Source organism: Epinephelus fuscoguttatus, linkage group LG2 (assembly GCF_011397635.1).
Source record: "Epinephelus fuscoguttatus linkage group LG2, E.fuscoguttatus.final_Chr_v1".
NCBI lineage: Eukaryota > Metazoa > Chordata > Actinopteri > Perciformes > Serranidae > Epinephelus > Epinephelus fuscoguttatus.
Window position 1 is genome coordinate 49,930,580 of NC_064753.1, and position 19,561 is coordinate 49,950,140.

General features: G+C 42.7%; 2 protein-coding genes across 3 annotated transcripts in view; both read right to left on the bottom strand.

Annotated features, from left to right (window-relative positions):
- The window catches only part of LOC125880938 (dynein regulatory complex protein 1-like), a 480,097-nt gene that overhangs the window by 277,078 nt on the left and 183,458 nt on the right, over window positions 1–19,561 (bottom strand). The gene's annotated exons all lie outside the window — the stretch shown is intronic.
- On the bottom strand, window positions 1,671–18,430 carry kcng4b (potassium voltage-gated channel, subfamily G, member 4b). The gene is made up of 3 exons (XM_049563896.1): window positions 18,031–18,430; window positions 13,255–14,097; window positions 1,671–6,117 (listed from the first exon to the last, which is right to left on the bottom strand). Exons 2-3 carry the CDS (start codon window positions 14,011–14,013, stop codon window positions 5,275–5,277), a joined length of 1,602 nt encoding a protein of 533 aa, XP_049419853.1. The 5' UTR covers window positions 14,014–14,097; window positions 18,031–18,430; the 3' UTR covers window positions 1,671–5,274.

The following is a 19,561-nucleotide window of genomic DNA, read 5'->3' on the forward strand; positions in this document are numbered from 1 at the left end:
GGGTACATGCAACTCTGACACAAGGTATCCTGAGAGGCTGGGCGACCAGGTGTATTTTTACACTTTAAACCACATCTCAAGCGAGAAAAGTGTCTCCTTTGGATAAAGTTGTGTGGTAACGTTAGACCACAACATCAACTCAACGTGAATAAGATTAACAATGATGTCTACATCTGTTCTAAGGTAAGTCAACATTGTGTTTGAGGCAACATATTGTCACTTTGCTGCAAAGAAATATAAAGTTATCTTTAACATCTCTAGCTAACGTTAGCTAAAGTTAGCCTAACGTTAGCTCCTAGCTGCGTTGTTCATCATGTCACCTTGTTTGCTGGGAGTTCATTAGCCTATTTTGTTCTAGTTTTGTACTTTGGTGATGGTACATCATTGTTAGCTGTTGTCCAAAGGGCTCTAGTTAAGCTAACGTTAACTTCTGGAGCTTAGCTTCATTAACTTATCTGTAATGGCAGAGATAACAAAGGTTGGCAAACGTTATGCTGAATGATTCAGTGTAAATACTGTAGCACCAAACTAACGGAGAGACACTCTTGGTAAAGATGGTAAAAAGGCCGTTATCCTTTTCTCATATTCTGAGCCAAAAACCTTAACTTCAGTGGCACTTTAACTTGTTGTCTTTGATGGTGACGGCAACCAGATGCGGTTCACAAGCGTACACTGTGACCTGTAAATTTTGGCTTGTAATTTAAGCTTTTCATCGACCTTCTCAACAATAAAATGATGAATATATCCCTCCAATGCGTAGTTTAGGCCCTTTTGGTTACTTCTCAATGACATCTGATCGTTATGTCCCCAAAAATCATCAGTTGCCTCCTGTGAAATGCCGTGTACTGTGACACCTGCCATAGCGCCGGGCACTGAATGTTGATAGTTTGTCCCAGTGAGTGGAGGGGGCGTGGCTTAGCCATAGGTCAATTCGTAATATCATTAGAAGATTCAGAAAAGTCTGGAGAGATCCCAACACTGACTGACCTTTGACCCCTCAGACTGCACTGCAGTAAAAACCAACATGACTGTATGAAGGATATTACTACATGGGCTCAGGAACACTTTGGAAATCCACTGTCAGTAAACACATTGCTGCATCTACCAATGACAGTTCAGACTCTACCATGCTCCGCCCACTTCTCTGAGCCTCATCTGAGATGGACCGACACAAAGTGGTCTGACCAGTCCATCATGGACGTCGTGTCCTCTGGGCCAAAGAAGACTGCATTCTGTTTTTAATTTAAGTTCTACACAGTGTCCCAACTGTTTTGGAATTGGGGCTGTATAAACATATTTGTATTTGTCACCATAAGAAATCTTGGAGTAATCTTATGTCTTTTATCTCCCATATAAAACAATCTTCAAAGACTGCCTCTTTCACAAGTGTTATGTTGTAAATAATTAGGAATTCTGTTTCAGAAAGAAGCAGAAAATCTCCTGCCAATTGTTTCACATTATTCCACTGATCTACAAGTGGCAGTAATGTGCCAAGAAATGCAGCAATGTGCCGACAATGTGCCGACAATGTGCCAGCAAAGACAGAAGAATTTCCTGATGCTGTATTGGTAGTTTGTAGACGTGGATGTGATTTAGGCAGGTGGTAGGAGGCAGGGTCAGCACTGACATCACAGGTGGGGGTTGGTGGCAATGACCTGCTATTAGCCACACTTGGGGAGGGAGCTGAGGAGGCCTTTGAGCTGGACAGACGTGCCAGGAGGAAGATGCTGGAGGCAAAAACAGACCAAGAAAGTGTTTGATACACCGCCATGAACTATCCATGTAAATACATCTTTACTCTGAACAACCACAAAGAAGAGCGAGCTGGCAGACTGGACCCACAGAGCTGCACCTGAGGGGAGTCCAGTGAAGTCGCCTGGTCCGAACAAGCTGGTCGTGAGGAGCAAGAGCGGTGTCCTGGCGGTAAATCGACCTCAGAGGTCTGATCAGTTCTAAATACACAATAAAACTTGTGCTTTATGGTTGGAGCCATGAGGTTCATGCAGAGTGAACAAACCAACCATCCTGTACAGATGTTTTTAAAAAAGAGATTTTATTATAATTCAAAAGTGCCTTTAAGTTGGACAAACAGCGAGAGGAGGAAGTACAGGATGATGAAATTAATCTGCACATTAAACACATCTGAAACACGGCCACCATCGTTTTCATGATCATTTTCTAAAATTAGAAACACTAAAATCCATTGATTAATTTCAGGGCATCATCAAGAACGTGGTGATAAAGACATGTGCTTGTTTTTCTAGAGAAGCTATGTTTGAATAGTTTTTGTATTATTGTGGATGTTTGTATTATATGTTGTATTTGTTGCATTTCAGATGTGTTGGGCCAGGTCCCTCTTGTCAAAGTCATTCAGTCTCAGTGGGACTTCCTGGTTAAATAAAGGTTAAATAAGAAATAAAACAAATCAAATTCTCTTCGTTCTTTAATGACTTTCTTTGCTTCCAGGCAGCAAATTGATTTCCCCTGAAATATCAGCTCACAGAAACATGACACTTTGCGCTGTGTAACCATCACAGTGAAGACTTTGTGTTTGTGTTGAAATCACTGTCCTTGGGTAACGCAGCTTTACGATGCATTCAAGGACACTTCCAACATCCAAAACTGACATGAAATCATCGCATTCATGAAACGTGTGAAGTTACAATGAAGTTACGACTGGGATAGAGTGAATATTTTTGTCTGTGCTTACATTAATAGTTTCTCTGTTTTGTTGCCTTTCTGATTCATTTTTCTTTTTGTGTGTGTGTGTGTGTGTTTATCTACCTTCATGGTTTCCCACATTCCTCATTTAATCCCTGAATGACATCAAAATGTAAAAAAGTTTGATAAGTTAGTTTGACTTGTGTCAGAATTTTATTCATCTGAAGAGATGCCAGCCTTTATATCAGTGTTCAGTGTGATTCCTACGATGGTGTATATCTGTGTTGTAAGCACTAAAAGTAGTTTATTATTTCAGCCTAGCAGTGAAGTTCAGCAGCTGGGAGCCCCCTAATGTTGTTACCTGTTGATTAGCCCAGTCTGTGATTTGAGCACTCCTTCCGTCACTCCGTGTCGTGATTTGAATCAGGCAGTAACGTACGAAGTGCTGAGGTTACAGACATTCTTGTTGCTGTGAGTTTTTTACAGTCTGGTTATTTGTGGTCTGATCACCACAACAGGACCCATGGGAGATGAGTCAGAGATGGCTAACGCTGGCTAGAACCCTTTGTTTTACCTTTAAAATAACATCAACAAAATCTAACGTGTCAGAGCTAACATTAGCAAGCTAGGCTAACAAGCTTTCTCTCTCTGAATGGAACAGATATGTAACAGCACAATACTCCAAATGTCCAACACAGTGTAACAGAAATATGTGAAATGGAAACAACTTCTTGATGACGTATTACGTGGTGGTGCACTCGAAATGTGTTAAAATTACCTGCACCAGGTCGGGCACCTGACGGGTAACCCACAAAAAGTTGTGAAAGTCAATGTTTGTTGACTCTTTATACTTTCATCATCTTTCCGACAGTGTTGTTTTGTAACGCGTTACAAAGTAACACAAAAAGCAACGTGTCGCAATATTATATTAAGTTTTAGCAGTAACAAAGTAATGTTACGTGTTACCAACAGGATTTCGGGTAATTCTATTTCATTTACAACGTCACGTAACGTGTTACCACCTGAAATATACTGTTTATTGTTTTCATTTTTCATTCATCCACACTGATCCACTACACTCCACTTCTGCCAGTACGCCACCAGAAAACGTATCATGCGAAAGTTGTTGTGTGTTGTCAAGTCATTACAGACGACATTAAAGAAGAGTGCCGGTTATCGGCACATCTGGGTGATGCCATACTGTGTGCTATCATGTTCACTGTGTTTCCATGAACACACCTGCAACATCTACACCGTATCCTGTTCTGCTTTGTGTCCTGAGGCTGCCTGAAAGCAGCGGGGATCTGGAGCTGGGCTCTGGTTTGTTTTTTTCGTCATCCTGGTGATCGGCACATCTGGGTGATGTTAGTATATGCTGGATCTGTTTCCATTCTCATCTCCTACAGCTGCAGAACAACACCGACACACAGTCCTGTTCTTGATACAGGACTGTGTGTGGTGCTGCTGGAGCTGACCGGCACACCGGGAACCAGCAGGTGGGTCTTCCAGCTGCAGTGTTTTAATTTGTGCTCGTCATAGTGACTGACTCACATGCTGTTCTGCTTGTTGTACGAACCTTATTATTTGTTTATTATGTTTCACATCATAGGCCCACAAATATTTATCCATATCTCATAATGATCAGACTTTGATCCTCTGCCTGCTCTTCCCTGAGTCCAAGGCGATTCACCTATTTATTCAATTGTTCTGTATCATCAGACTGTTATTAATATAATCAGGGGATTTTAATCCAAAGCGGTCACCACTGTGTGCGAATGTGTGAACAGGATAGACCTATGAAACAACATGACCCTCATCCATTTAAAACCAACATTAGTTCTTCTGAGCTCATTTTGGTCAAAGTAACACAAAAGTAGTGTAATGAGTAACTTATTACTCTACACAAAGATTAATATTGTAAAGTAACTTATTACTTTCAAATTACATTTTGAGAGTAAATTGTCCAACACTTGTTTCCACAACAACAAAACATCCTTATTGACTTGCATGTAAGTGTAACACATTTCATGCCCACCATCATGTCGTCACCTGTTGTAAAGACTTCATATCTATTTCACGTGTTTCCTGGCTGAGACAGTGCTGAAGTGTCGGATGTTGTGAGGTGACAGACGTGAAACTGCTAATGACTGACAGCTAATGTGAACTTGGTTAAAAAGCCTTGTATCAACACTCAGATACAGCGTGATGAGTTTCTGCCGACGCTGGGGAACGCCCATATATCATATTAGCTTCATATATCACATTCAGTAAATATCCTCTTTTTGAAAATGTGCACAAGAGTTCCTGTGAGATTATAGTTTATATTTTTCTTACGTAATAAGCGAGGAGAATTCAGATTTTATTTCTATGTTGAGTAAAGGTTTAGTATGTGTGTGATGTCTCTGCTGATATAAAAAGAAGCTCAATATAACCTGATAAGTAGCTTGATATAGTTTGGAAGATGAATGTGTTAAAGCGTGAACAGACTGGAATTTAACGTGTCCGTAATATAACAGTCTAAATGTGCTTATATAGGACAGATCGAGTAGGTTGTCAAGTGTCACCATTTTTAACACATAATTACTGGAGGAAAGCTGCTCTCTTCCTGGTCCATTAGAAAGCTGTCGATGGAAGTGCAGATTGATGACTCTTGCTTGACACCATCCCATCATTATCCTCCTTCGACACAGACGTGAACTCATCTGGTGACAAATTGACTTTGGGCCAGCTCTCTTCTGACTCTGCGGCTTTTTCCTCGCCTCTCTCCTCCTTCCACAGCCGCTCGTACTCCTGCTTCAGCTCCTGATACGAGCGGGAGAAGGTGTGGAAGATGGATGTGGCGGGAAACGCCATGATGAGGATGCCGCTCAGGATGCTTGTGAGCGCCACTATCTGTCCGGGGATGCTTCGCGGCACCATGTCGCCGTATCCCACCGTGGTCATGGAGATGATGGCCCACCAGTAGGAGGCCGGGATGCTGCTGAAGCTGTGGTGGGGGTGCGTGGCGGCAAAAGGCGCCAGCTCGCTCTCTGCCAGATGGACCAGAGGTGAGAAGAGGGTCACGGCCACACAGACGAACAGCAGCAGCAGGCCGAACTCCCTCATGCTGCGCTGCATGGTCAGTCCTAACGTCTGCAGGCCCAGAGAGTGGCGAGCCAGCCGCATCACGTACAGGATCCGCAGAGCTCGCAGCAGGCGCAGGATCAGACTCAGTTTGTCCAGATAGCCTCTGCCTGCACCCATGATGACGTCCTCCTGCGACTCGTCTTTGACATCGACGACCAGGGAGACGTAGTATGGCAGGATGGCGATGGCGTCGATGATGTTCAGGGGGCCGCGAGCGAAGGCCAGCTTGCTCTGAGCGTTGAAGAATCGAAGCACGAACTCCAAAGTGAACCACGCCACACAGATGGACTCCACCACGAACATGCTGTGACACTTCTGGGAGCACTCGCCCTGTGGACACAGAGACGTAACGTGACGACCAGGAAACTTTAAAGGTTCACTCCACCAATTTCACACACACACACATCAGGTTACTGCTTCCTGTCAGCTCCACTCAGCCTGTGAACACAACTGTATCTGTGTTCTGTGACTCTGGAGAAAATAACTCTGACCCTGGACTGAAGGCCTTCAATTTATATCAACAAGCCGTCATGCCCAACTGTTGGCAGGCACTCAGGTGGAGGGGTCTGATGAGAGACACCACTGAGCTGCAGTTGCAAGATACTCTCTGACAAAAGATAACACATGACATTACAAGCTGTGCCAGTCGTATGAAATGGTAAAATAATTTTTCTTAGTCATAATCTGCTCTCGTTCACTTTTCCCATTGGACTGACTCAGGACCGCAGCTAGTCTCCTAAAGGGGCGGGGCAGTGGCGAAACCCTCATGACACAGACACAGGACATGAATCTAAGGTGGGCTGTCTTGTGGTGTTTCTCAAAGTCAAGGATCCTTCCTTGGTAGCATGAGTCCTTCCAAGGAAGGATCCTGCAGAGGCATGAGTCCTCCCTAGCATTCAGTGAACACACATTGGAACAGGCTAACAAGTGTCCCCAGGTGATCGTCATTAACCCTCAGCAGACTTGGATCATACTTAAGAAAACAAACGGGTAGGTTAAATGAAACTTTTGTGGCACGTAACTTTATCACGATCACAAAATGATTAATTTAAAAAACTTTTATGTTTATATCTGAATCAAGTTATTTTAAAAATCTCATTATTTGGCAGTGGACACAGTGGAAAGTGTAAATTATGAGGTTTCTCTCAGTATATTTTTATGCTTATATGATAAAGACTCCTGGAGACATTAATCCAAACAGATGACATATTTGTCTAAATACAAGCTCCGCTGGCGCAGGTTTTATTGAAGGGGCCCCGCCCTCACTTCCAGCAAATCGTGTGCAAAGCATTGTGGGGATTTTCTACCCACTGAGGATCCACACATGCATCCTTGGGAGTTTCTGTGAAAGAAGGACTCAGTCCTCAGTGACACTCAGAAGGATCCTTGACATTGGAACAGTCCTTCGGCGGGTCGATGACATAGCGTCCTTCAAATTCAGCCATTCAAGGATCCTTCCTTGACTTTGAGAAACACTCTTGGTTTATAAACGGTCTCTGGTTGCATTTTGGGAAATGTAGGACCTATGTTAGGGACTACAATAAAATTTGGAATATCTCAGCATCAACTTCTTCTGCATCAACTGCAGAAGAAGCTGCAGAAGCTACTACATTTATAACATGTAGATTTTTATATAAAACTTAACTACTATGTAATTTTACTAAAGTGACGTCTTTTCTACATAAAGAACAATCAGTTTAATTAAAGAATAGCCTACTTTAAATTGCATCAGTTTTGAATATATCTTTTTAAATCCGTTTTATGGGAGTGCAATACTAAATCATCTGAGTTTAAAGATAAAATATTTCTCTTTCTTCTTCCTGTTTTTCAGTTTGATGTATCATGCTATATATCTGTGCCTTTGACAACTACATATTGCAGCACATATTTTCACAGTAGAGTTGCAACGAGTAGACAACTGTCCCAGAAAATATTGCAGTTTCATGGTATCACAGTATTACAGAATTTATATTATTATCAATCAGAATGAGCTTTAAAGGAATAAAAAGAGAGGGGTAATTGTTGGTTATTGTTGAACAAATTTGTGTAAAAAGTCTCCCCTTTGAAAATAACTCAAATAAAGGAGAGATTCTCCGTCCAGATATATATATTTTTTTCAATATTACAGATAAGCAAATGTACACCGTATGATAACCGACAACTTTTATATCATGGTAAATCTTGAAACCAGCTCATCGCTGCAACTCTAATCCACAGTGAATCCATGAACCTTTATGTCAACATGAACATACGCTACAGATGAATAAAGCTTTACACAAATCTGTAGATATCCAAATAATCTGCTCTCTGAAAACAATACTTTCTGCCTGCCCTGTTTTCCATACCAACACTTCAACATTATGTCTCTGCAAAAACAAGAAGAAAAAAACAATTAGCGCACTTGAATTGATTTTGGTTCATCAACAAGCTGCTGGCTACAACATCTCACTGGCACTGAATGTTAAAAGAAGTGTGTTCTTCATGTCATTAAAGTGTGAAGAAAATCAATTTCCATTTCAGTGAGACTTTGAGCGCTGACTGAATGATGGTGGAGAACAAAAGAACAAGACCTTCTAATGAGGAACGCTCGTCACAAATACTAAAGCTAAAATTATAACCTTGTGAAATGCTTTTCTAACTGCACATAATGAGCACTTTATGCTTTCTGCCAATGAGAAAGGCTGGAAGGCCGCTTTAATTAAACGTTTGAATCAATACTTTTAATGTAGAGTTGTGCACGCTGAGCGACCCGAGGGAATGCAACTGCTAGAAATAAGTGAATTATCTGTGAAGGAAGAAATGTTCAGGAAATGAGGATGAACTCAATCTGAACTTTCTGCTTTCCAGTATGTTGATAGCTTTCTACATAATTCATCTATCAGTCTATATCTGGTTATTAGCGTCTAACGTAGTGTAGGAACCTCCACACAGCTAAAGAAAAGCTGGATGAATTTAAAGTACATTTACATTGCAACATTATAGTTGATTTGCTGATACTCTACATGGTATTTCTCTTTTAGAGGGCATTACATCTTTACTTGAATGTTGATTGATTGTTTGCTAGCTCCCTCACAAACAGAGATTAGCCTAGCATTAGCAACCATAGGTAGAACCAAGCCGTTCTCATCCCAACTCGTCAAATACCATCGCTTTGTCAGTGGACCTAAATGTACAAATTTGACGCACTAGGTACCTTCCTGTGTCACTTCTGGAAGTTCACAGGCAACATCTCAATTCAAACTTGTTACATGCATTCTGTCTTTTCAAAATAAAGTTCTGTTTTTACTGGAAATGTGCAGTTTCTGCTTGTTACATTCATACAGTCTTTTTAAAAAGAATAAACTTACAACTGAGATAAAAACTTCATTTTTACGTTTATTTCCTTAGATCAACCAAACATCATGATTTGGCTTAAAATGTTGCTTATGTCATGTGACATACGTCACTATCGTAGCATGTTATACATTCTACTACGTTGTTATCAAAATAACTCCACTGACTTTTGGTTTCACAAAGGAAACGAACAACAGGTTCTCAGGTTAAAGTCAGGAGTGTGTTTGACCCATCCATCTCCCCTCCCCCCTTAACCTACACAGACTTTCTTGTTCTTTATACTACAGTGGTTGCAGGCGGCGTCAATAATAGCTACCGCTGCCACCACTACAAAAAGTGTCTTGGTGCGTTAGTGTCTGACACCAACATCTACTGACACAGCCACTGACATTTGAAGAGGTCAGCTGTGGCCTGTGGCCTTGCTCCTCCTGGGGTTTCTACCGTTAAAGGTTTTTTTGGGGGAGTTTTTCCTCATCAGCTGTGATTTGTGATATTGGGCTTTATGAATAAAACTGAAGTGAACTGGATCTGAAATATCAGCCTGTTGTGTATCATACCGCCGCCAAAAGTGCCTCTGTTCGTCGTATCTGACGCTGAAATAATTAACAAAGCGATGGTATTTGACCTTTTGGGAGTGAAAACGGGCTGGTACAACAGGCCTCAAGGGTCAAGGTAATATCTTTTTTGAAATTCCCAGCACACCAAAAATACAAGAAATAAAATTGAGGAACGGAGTAAACGACACATGTTCTAAGGGAGGACGTGATGGACGTGATGGACGTGACAGGCCTGACGTCTAAAACAACAGCATTAACCTCTAGTGTTACGTATAAAGTACTCGTCAGCAGCGCTTTATAAACAACAACAATGACATCACATGTCAATAACAATCATTTCCTGTCCCTGTTATATGGCGGCTGATCTCGTCCTCTGCTCAGAGGGTAAGGAGCTCCTGAATCTCATTGTTATCATAATTTGCTGACATTTTCAGCCACTGCTTTTCTGCTTTGAGTTAGCTGCTAACTGCTACCACCTAATTTCTATGTCTCCAACAGTGGGTTGCACACGTGTCCCCAAAAGTCATACCTCTGCTGCCCATGATGCCGCCTTGCTGGCTATCCCTTTTATCCAGACATTGTCTAGAGCTGATACTACTTCCAATTCCAGCCTAAAGGCCAGACAACTCTGTCTTTCCATTCCGCGATTGTACCTTTTATACAGAAAGCTGAGGCTGTATAATGAGGCGTGAAATTCCCGTCTTGAAAAGGCAGTGTAAAAGGGCATAAATGCCACTGCCAGAGGTAAAAAACTAAAGTACAAAGCAAACAACATACGCCTCAGTCACGTCTTTAACATTGCCACCACAACAAAAGGCTTTATATTTGGCGTGATGTTGTTCTGAAGTCTCATCCAGCCATTTGTTAGCAATCATCTTTTTTAAGATACTTCAAAATTCACAAGAGTCATATTGACTGATGAATTTTATGTTGTAGAACAAAACATGAAAATCTCTTCAGCTTGTGTTAACCACAGACCTTATTTCAGGCATCGAACCAAAAACCCATTCAAATAAACCCATTGACTACAAGACAAAGAAACCAGGAATACTAAAATGCAAACTCATTTCTGGGTTCTAAGATTCATTCCTGCAGCAAAAAAAATAAGTAACTGCTTTGTTAAATTCTGTCTGAAGTCAAGGAGCTATTGTTCCTTAAATGACCACAGATTGCAGTTCATTTGTACATCTTGTTTTGCTCCACAAACTAACATTCCACTTTCTGTAATTCTGCCTGTCAAACTGAATAAAAACAAGTTAAGTGGTCGGCGAAGGCGTCTGCCAGACCACAAACTGAAAACAACACTTGTTTCCAGAAATTAAAAGGAATCTTGGCTTTGCTTGAGAAACACAGCTCCAGATGTTTGTTCAGTCCAACTCTCATCTGTCACCATGTAGAAATATGTGTATATGTGTTTCAGCCTCGGAGCTGAACACGTCCACACTTTGATTTTCTCCTGTCCTGATTAGTGGGATTGACTGCACAGACATCAGGGAGAAATCAATCCACCGTCTCCGGCTTAGAAACATAATCACATAGTGTTCAGACTCTTTAGGCTGACAGTTATACAATCAATGCTACAGCCTGTCTGCGTCTGTCAACTGGAACGAGTCATACAAAATGATTTAACAGTCAGGTTGGCAAATCCAATGTCAACTCCCCCCCAACACACACACACACACACACACACACACACACACACACACACACTCAAGCTTTACAGTAACCCTGATGTTGGCTTTATCCAGTGCTACCTGTATTTTAACTGTGATGACTGTCTCCCATCAATCTGGTTATTCTGATGAATATTTATCTATTTCTGTACTCCAACTGACTTAAAATTATTAATTATTGGTTGATTTCACAGAGGCCAGCTTTCATTTCATCATCTGTGATTATTTAGTGTTGACTGTGCTTTATGGGACTTTATTGAAAAAGCTGCAAACAACAACAACTAATGAAGAATTAATTGTGTCATAATTGTTTTTGAGTTTATACTGATTGTCTGCTCAAGTATTTTAGATTGTCTCTTACATTTAGTCTTTAATTCAATATTATTTTATTTGTGACTGTGGCTCCTTTCAAATTATTGACATAGGTTTTTGTTATAGAAGAATTGACTTTCTTGTTGTGCATTTCTGTCTGCTACAGAGCTGAACCGAACCTGACAGCATTCAGTTTAGGCTGTCGGCGCTGTTATGGAACAGCCCGGTCGCCAGAAAATTATGTTGCCATTGTACATTTCTGCAGACCACAGATACACATCTCTATGTTTCATACATATGACATTGTTCCAATCTGTGGTTTCTAACTGGTCCAGCTTTCTCCTCAGTCATCAGTTCAAGGTCCACACAGTTTAAAATATTCTGCATCATCATGTTGTCGAGTTAGTTTGTTGTCTCTGTCAAGTAGCTGTCTGTTAGTCACTCACCTTTTAGCAGGAAATGGGACTTCAAAATATGTGCCAGAAATTCACTGTACTTAGAAATAAAGTTCGATTTTTACAAACCTGACACATTCACGAGTCACTTGTGGTCCATTCAGAATGGACCTGCAACCCACTTTTGGACCATGACTCACCACTTGGGAACCACTGGTTCAGATTTCATGTATATGAGCTGTTTCTCTTCAGGAGGAGGAGGGATGGCGGATGATGTGACACCTAGGCAAGATGGCTGCCAAGTAGCAGACAGCAGTAGACCACTGAGACCAACAAAAGATTTTTTTGGGGGGGGGCTTTTTGGCATTTATTTGACAGGACAGTGAAAGGGGGAAGGGAGAGAGGGTGACATGCAGGAAAGCCCACGGCCACTGCCGACATGGCTTTTGTACATGGGGTGCCTGCTCTGATGAGCAGGTATTTTTTAACGGCACAGCAGGTCCACACATTTCCAGACGCATTTCTAAAGACAAAAGCTGGTAGCTTTGAAACAAGAGTTTTGGGCACGTCATGTTTGACGTAACCAAATCAGGTATTTTGGGCCAAAACTTGATGTTTTCTGAAGCCTGACCAAGTTTTTTTGTGCCTAAACCTCACCACACGTCAACTACAGCATTGTCACAACATAGAATTGAAAAAATGAAACGTAAATTTTTAACATATCTGCCACATATGAAGCGCACAAGTGGTCTGGTGTTTTGTGACACATCCACCACCCCAACCTGCCTCCTTACAGGGACAACTTGGGACCACGTCCTTACTACCGTCAGTGGTCATGTGATCACAGCCTTCCAAAATACGTGGGTTACACACAAATTACTGACTCATGATTATGTGGGATATACGCAAATTCTGATGCATTACTTTTGGTAGGAAAACGTACGAACAGTGCATGAGAACAATCTGAATATATAGATGTTGTGAAGCTCAAACTTTTGATCATAATATTTATGACAAAATATAATTCACAAAGAATATCTGATGATGTTTGGATTCATTTACTTTGTGTCACTAGATGCCTCTTTATACTGTGATATAAACGTTCCTGTTAACACACAGAGAAAAGGCCTCATGTGTGTTTAACAGGTTTGACAGGATGTTATGTGGCTGTCAGCTTTTCATCGACTTCATACGCACCCTGGAGTCTTCATCTCTGAGGTCTGGCATGGTGCTGATGCAAAGGCTGATGACAGTAACCAGCACCATGACAACCGAGAGGCAGGCGAACAACTTGCCAGCCAACCCCGACTGAGGGTTTTCCACCACTTCTCGCAGCATCCAGGTCAGTTTGCGATAGCCCCTTTCAGCCTCAACTGGGCTTTTCTTCATCATCACCCTCTTCTGCCTCCACTCCTCTTCCTTGCGCTCTCGCTCAGCCACCTCCTCCACACGGGTGATCATGCGGCGGCGGCAACAACGCTCCATATGTCCCGGGTCCACGCCCCAGTAGTCAAGCTCATCGTGCAGCGACACGGCACACAGTTCCCGAAGCAGACGCAATTTCCCTGCAGCCAGGAAGTTGAGGATGACCCTGAAGGCTGTGGGGTTCCGGTCGAAGAAGTACTCCTGGCACGTCTCGTCATAGTCGTCACACAGTCGTGCGATCTCCTCAGGGGTGGTACAGAAACGCAGACGTCCCAAACGACTCTGAGGAAACTGCTCCAAGGTACTCCAAGGGAATGTGTAGCGGTTGCCCCCAACATTGATGAGAACCTGTAAAGTGTGGTCGACCACAAATGAGGCCTTGGGGTCACGAAGCAGCTGGGCGCGCTGGAAGTAAACACCCTTGATGGTCTCAGTCTCTGGGATCTCTGTGAAGAAGCGGTCGAGGCTGCTGTCATCGCTGCTGATGGAGTAGGTGCTGAAGTCGTGGTTTGCATTGCTGATGATGGGCATGCTGGCTTCAGGATGTGTGACGACACGGAGGAGGTATTTCAATGTCTGGTTGACGGGAGGTTAGAAGGAGGAGCCACAGAGAAACTGTAATGACAAAAAAAATACAATAAAATGTCTTTTGTACATCAAGTTCTTGTGAAACTGTTTTTTTTCTATCAATGCAAACTTTTTATGTCTAAGTTTAAAACCTCATCACAAACTGACATCTCATCTGGAGTACCACAAGGCTCTGTCCTGGGTCCTCTACTTTTCAGTATCTTACCAATAGGGGTCATGTGTCACTGACTTACTACTTTACAGATGACATCCAGCTCTATTTGTATGGCTGTTGATCCTGATGACCTTAGTCCACCTTCAATTCATCTTTGATCCAAAAGGTCCTCAAACTAAACTGGAACAAAACAGAAATCCTCGCTAACGAGCAAAAGGAGCAAAAGTTTACTCAACACATTTATGATACAAGATTAATAATATCAGGGCTGCCCCTGACAAGGAATTTTCCTAGTGGACCAACAGTCGTCATCAGGGTCCATCAGTGGACTAGTCTCCTGCATGTTTCTGATATGAATGTAATGATGAAATGATATATTTTGGTGGTTTGAGTTGAAGGTGTGAGAAAGAATAGTATCAGTAACATTGTTAACACTGTGCTACATTACAGAGAAATACAAACCGTACTAATGAACCTTCATTAATATAGGCCTATATTTTATCTCCAAGTGCACGTCACACACTGAGCGAGCCGCCTGTTAATGACGCTGTGGGCTAATGGGCATGTAGCTACTTCCGTGTTTCAGATGATACGTCATGTTTGTAGTCGACCAATGAAGATGAGTTTACATATCACCTTGGGTTCGTCCTTCACCTTCTCAAAATGATCCCACACTTTGGATTTCCTGCCCGACATGTTATTAACTAGCCTGTGGAATAACCGCAGGTACCAGCCCTGGAGATTAACCTGACTCCTGTCTGACTGCTGAGCGTGGACACTTCCTGTGTCTGTCCTTTCAAATGAACCAACCTCCTGCGACTAAGCGACCAATGAAATTTTGCAGACTAATGACCTTTCTGGTCGACTAACGTTTCGTTGACTGGTAGGGGGGAATCCCTAAATAACATAAAGAATAATAATTGCCCTTGTCCTGTCAACTGTTTTAATAGTGGTCCATGGTTTTTGGCCTGCAGTACTGCAGTTGGCCACACAGGCAAATTGCTACATCATGTCCACCTTTATTAAAACATCCATTGATTGACTCATTGATTAACTGACTAATCATATAAGAACTAACAGATACAATGTCCTCCTGTAAGTGTTAAATGACTTTAAAAAAAAAAAATCACAATTTGCTGGAAAAAAAAGATCTTAGCACTCCACTTTTAGCCCTGACACCCCTCTGAGTTGACTTCACACCAATTCACGCCTCGACTCGTGGCTGTGACGACTCCTACACGGCTGTCGAGTGACCTTATAAACTCTCAGTGGCTCTGGTGTGACATTGCGGTGTGAACGAGCCGGAGAAGTTGAAATGTCTGAGGTTGACCAGCCAACAAAACTAAAGAACCAACAACTTCTGTTTCAACCTGATGTCCTTAAACAAGACTGTAACATTTACAGATATCTGCTCTCAGGGGACAGACTAATTTATATGGAAACACATTTTCTCTCTGACTTCAGCTGGTATTTATCAATGTGGATAATTATTTTTAATTTTTCTACCTTCCTGTCAGCCATTTTCTGTGGATTATTATAGAGTTATCACACAGTAACATGTAACTTGTTTCATTTTGTGGTTCCCAGTGTTTGTATTTTTTTATTTTCATTTAAAAATCAGAGAAATAGAGATTTGGGGGAAATATCAGCTCCATCTTGTTGATGGATTGGCATCCCACCAGCCTATATGAAGAGTTAAACTGAGTGAGTCATCAGTACGTCCAATCTGAGCACTTTGTCAAAGTTTCCATCTCTTGTGCACGAAGGTGAGGAATATAAGCCGAAACAGAGATGCTATTGCTGTTGAATTTTTCAACGCTGTGAACACCAGAAAATAAATTCAGTTCACCTCTGTTGTATTTGGGGTGCAGGCAGAGGAGTCAGGAGATGAATATCTGAAAACCTGGATAGATAAAACTAACACATAGCTGGATATCAATCGAGATCGTTTTTTGGAGATACTCTTAAATTTGATCTCTTCTAAATGGACTCATGTACACATGGTCTCTGCTTTACTGCTCGTGTGCTGTTACTTTTACCATCAACACCACTTTTACCAGCGATGCCACCTTGTGGTGTTCACCATTATCATGTACGGTCCCTGGAGTCGCCGTGCTTTATCAGTAAACTTTACACTAAATGACAGACTTACTAATTAGTCCTTCGTCTCAAACATTTCTGTTTTTGAACACTGTTTTAATACGGGTCGGCCAGTCTGGTCCCGTTGGTCAGTGTTTACTTATTCAAGTAACACTGGCGGTCCCGGAGAGTGAGTGACCTGACATGGTGCGTTGATAAATTCAGTCTGACGCTCTACACTAAAATGAGAGCCCTGTTGGTGGAAGAAACGCAGCGTTATATTTCTACATGAATGAACCAACGGTTAAGTTAATCACTCATTCACTCCGCTCGGCGCTCTGCTGCTCCGTCTCCACAGACAGAGTGTCCAGAGTGCGCTCTGCCACTCTGAGAGTGCGCTGCTCTGGATAACCCAACGCTACATTCAGACAGCGCTCCCAATTTATCAGCGCTCCAGTTTGTGTCAGAGTGCGCTCCCACACTCACAATGAGTGTTTCTGAACGCACCACTCACATCATCTTCCTCCATCGTCTAACACAAGACAACACAACTTGTTAGCTAATGTCTGTGGAGAACTGTTTTGCCCCCAGCTAAGCCCCGCCCACCAAAAACCGTCATTCAGTTTGCTAACAGTAAAAGAGTCTATATTGTATCGTGACTTAAGTATCGTTATAATATCATATCTTGGATCCTCTGGTGATTCCCACCTCTGGTTGGCCCCACTTTTTAATTTAAAAGAATACTCAGACGATTTGGGAGTTATGCCCTTTCTCTATCATTCTCATATTGAGACAACATGATCGATATCTTGTTTGTGTCTGTACGTCCAGTGGCTGGGTCTCAGCGGTTAAAGTGAACAAAGTGAACAAATAAACGTTACAGAAACCCTGAAGCTAGCATTTCTGCACGTGCATTTAAAATAAACATTAACATGAGTTCTTCTTTGAACATGGGCGTGTTACTGAGGTTACAAGAGCCTGTTCTATGGTCGACATGCTGTTGGAGGGCCTGCTCTCTCTAAGGGGCCCCCCATCCCACGGGCCCCTGTGCAACCGCACTGCCTGCAGTGTCTTTATTTACGCCCCTGGTAAAAATAGTCCGTCACAAGTACTGCAAGTATCATCAGGAAAATGTATTACAGATAAAAATGCTTGATGCAGTCTGTGTGATCTCAGTAGATGATTATGACTCATGCATTCATGTAAAAGCAGGATTTTGGAGCTCATTTTGACAGATGATCTTTTTTACTATGGATGATTCTTCTGATTATTTTCTCTAATAATTGATTGAGTTTTTGTTTTGTAAAAATAATAATAAAAAAAAAATGTGGGAAATGGCATCACAATGACCCAAAGCCTGAAGTGACACCTCCACGATATGTGTTTCGTCCAACAGTCCAGACCTCAACATTATTAATGATACATGACATTATTAACACTTTTAAAGGAAAAGCAGCAGATTTTTACATCAGTGAAGCTGAAGCCATGACATGTTCCAGAAAACCTACTTTACTGGTCCAATTTAAAACCAGTGGAGGTGACAGTGGAGTCTTTATACTGGGATATCTGACTTAATTAGAAACAGAAATGAGAGCAGCAGCTAATTAAAGAGGAGCCCAGTAATGTAAGTGGTGCTGTGTTAAAGTTACAGTCTGGTGTGATGACAGGTCGCTGCTGTGTGTCCTGTAGATTTAAAGTTCAGACAGAATGAATGGATGAATGCTCACCTCACAGGACGCAGGTGTGCAGCCTCAGCTCTGTAACGTCTCTGTTCTCTGTCCCGTGCATCTTCTCATCTGTTGCTGCGATGAAGCTGCTCCTCATTCATTAAGCCAAACCTGTGGAACAGCTCATGATGAAGGTGAGGATGAGGAGGAGGCAGAGTGTTATTACAGTTTATAGATCCGCTGTCAAGTTTGCAGGCTGGCCGTGTGCCTGTGCAGCCTCAGCGGTGTGCACACGTCTCCTCTCGGCAGCTCAGGAGTTGGATTGAATTAAAGGAGGAGGATTTGTTCTTCCTCGGCTCAGCTCCGCTTCCGTTTGGTCCCCGCTGCTGCTGCTGCTGAGAGAGAAGAGAGGCGATTACCTAACGGCGGTGCCCTCCTGAAACCTGCCGCTGTATTCTCATCTGTGTTTGACAGCAGGACCATCCTCCTCCTCCTCCTCCTCCTCCACCTCTTTCACCCTCCCTCCCCCTCCTCTTCCTCCCTCTCTTATTTTACACTGTAAAAAATGACGTGAAGGCAACTCGATTCAGAATGTGGTGGAGGAAGTACTCTGAGCTTTTACTTAGCCTGAGTAAAAGTAGTAGTAAAAGAAAAAAACATTAAACATCAATGCATCAATAATTATAATCAAATAATATATCATACAAAATTCTGAAATGGTCCATTCTGCAAAGTGAGAACTTTTACTTTCAGTACTTTTAGTTTATTCTGATGCTAAAATGTTTGTCTGGAGGCAAGGTGGTGCAGGTGTCGCAGCAGGTGGGTTCCTGGTTCAAACCCAGGGTGGGGGGCCCCTCTGTGTGGAGCTTTCATGTTCTCCCTGTGTCAGCGTGGGTTTCCTCCAGGTGCTCTGACATGTTCTCCCTGTGTCAGCGTGGGTTTCCTCCAGGTGCTCTGACATGTTCTCTCCGTGTCAGCGTGGGTTTCCTCCAGGTGCTCTGACATGTTCTCCCTGTGTCAGCGTGGGTTTCCTCCAGGTGCCCGACATGTTCTCCTGTGTCAGCGTGGTTTCTCCTCCAGGTGCTCTGACATGTTCTCCCCATCATGTTCCTCAGGTGCTCATACATGTTCTCCCTGGTCCATTCTTCTCCAGGTGCTTTTACTACATGTTCTCCTTTGTCAGTTTTCTCTGCTGCTGACATGTTCTCTATGTCAGCGTGGGTTTCCTCCAGGTGCTCTGACAGCAGGTGGGTTCTCCGTGTCAGCGTGGGTTTCCTCCAGGTGCTCTGACATGTTCTCCCCATGTCAGCGTGGGTTTCCTCCAGGTGCTCCCACATGTTCTCCCTGTGTCAGCGTGGGTTTCCTCCAGGTGCTCCGACATGTTCTCCCTGTGTCAGCGTGGGTTTCCTCCAGGTGCTCTGACATGTTCTCCCCATGTCAGCGTGGGTTTCCTCCAGGTGCTCCCACATGTTCTCCCTGTGTCAGCGTGGGTTTCCTCCAGGTGCTCCCACATGTTCTCCCGGTGTCAGCGTGGGTTTCCTCCAGGTGCTCACACATGTTCTCCCTGTGTCAGCGTGGGTTTCCTCCAGGT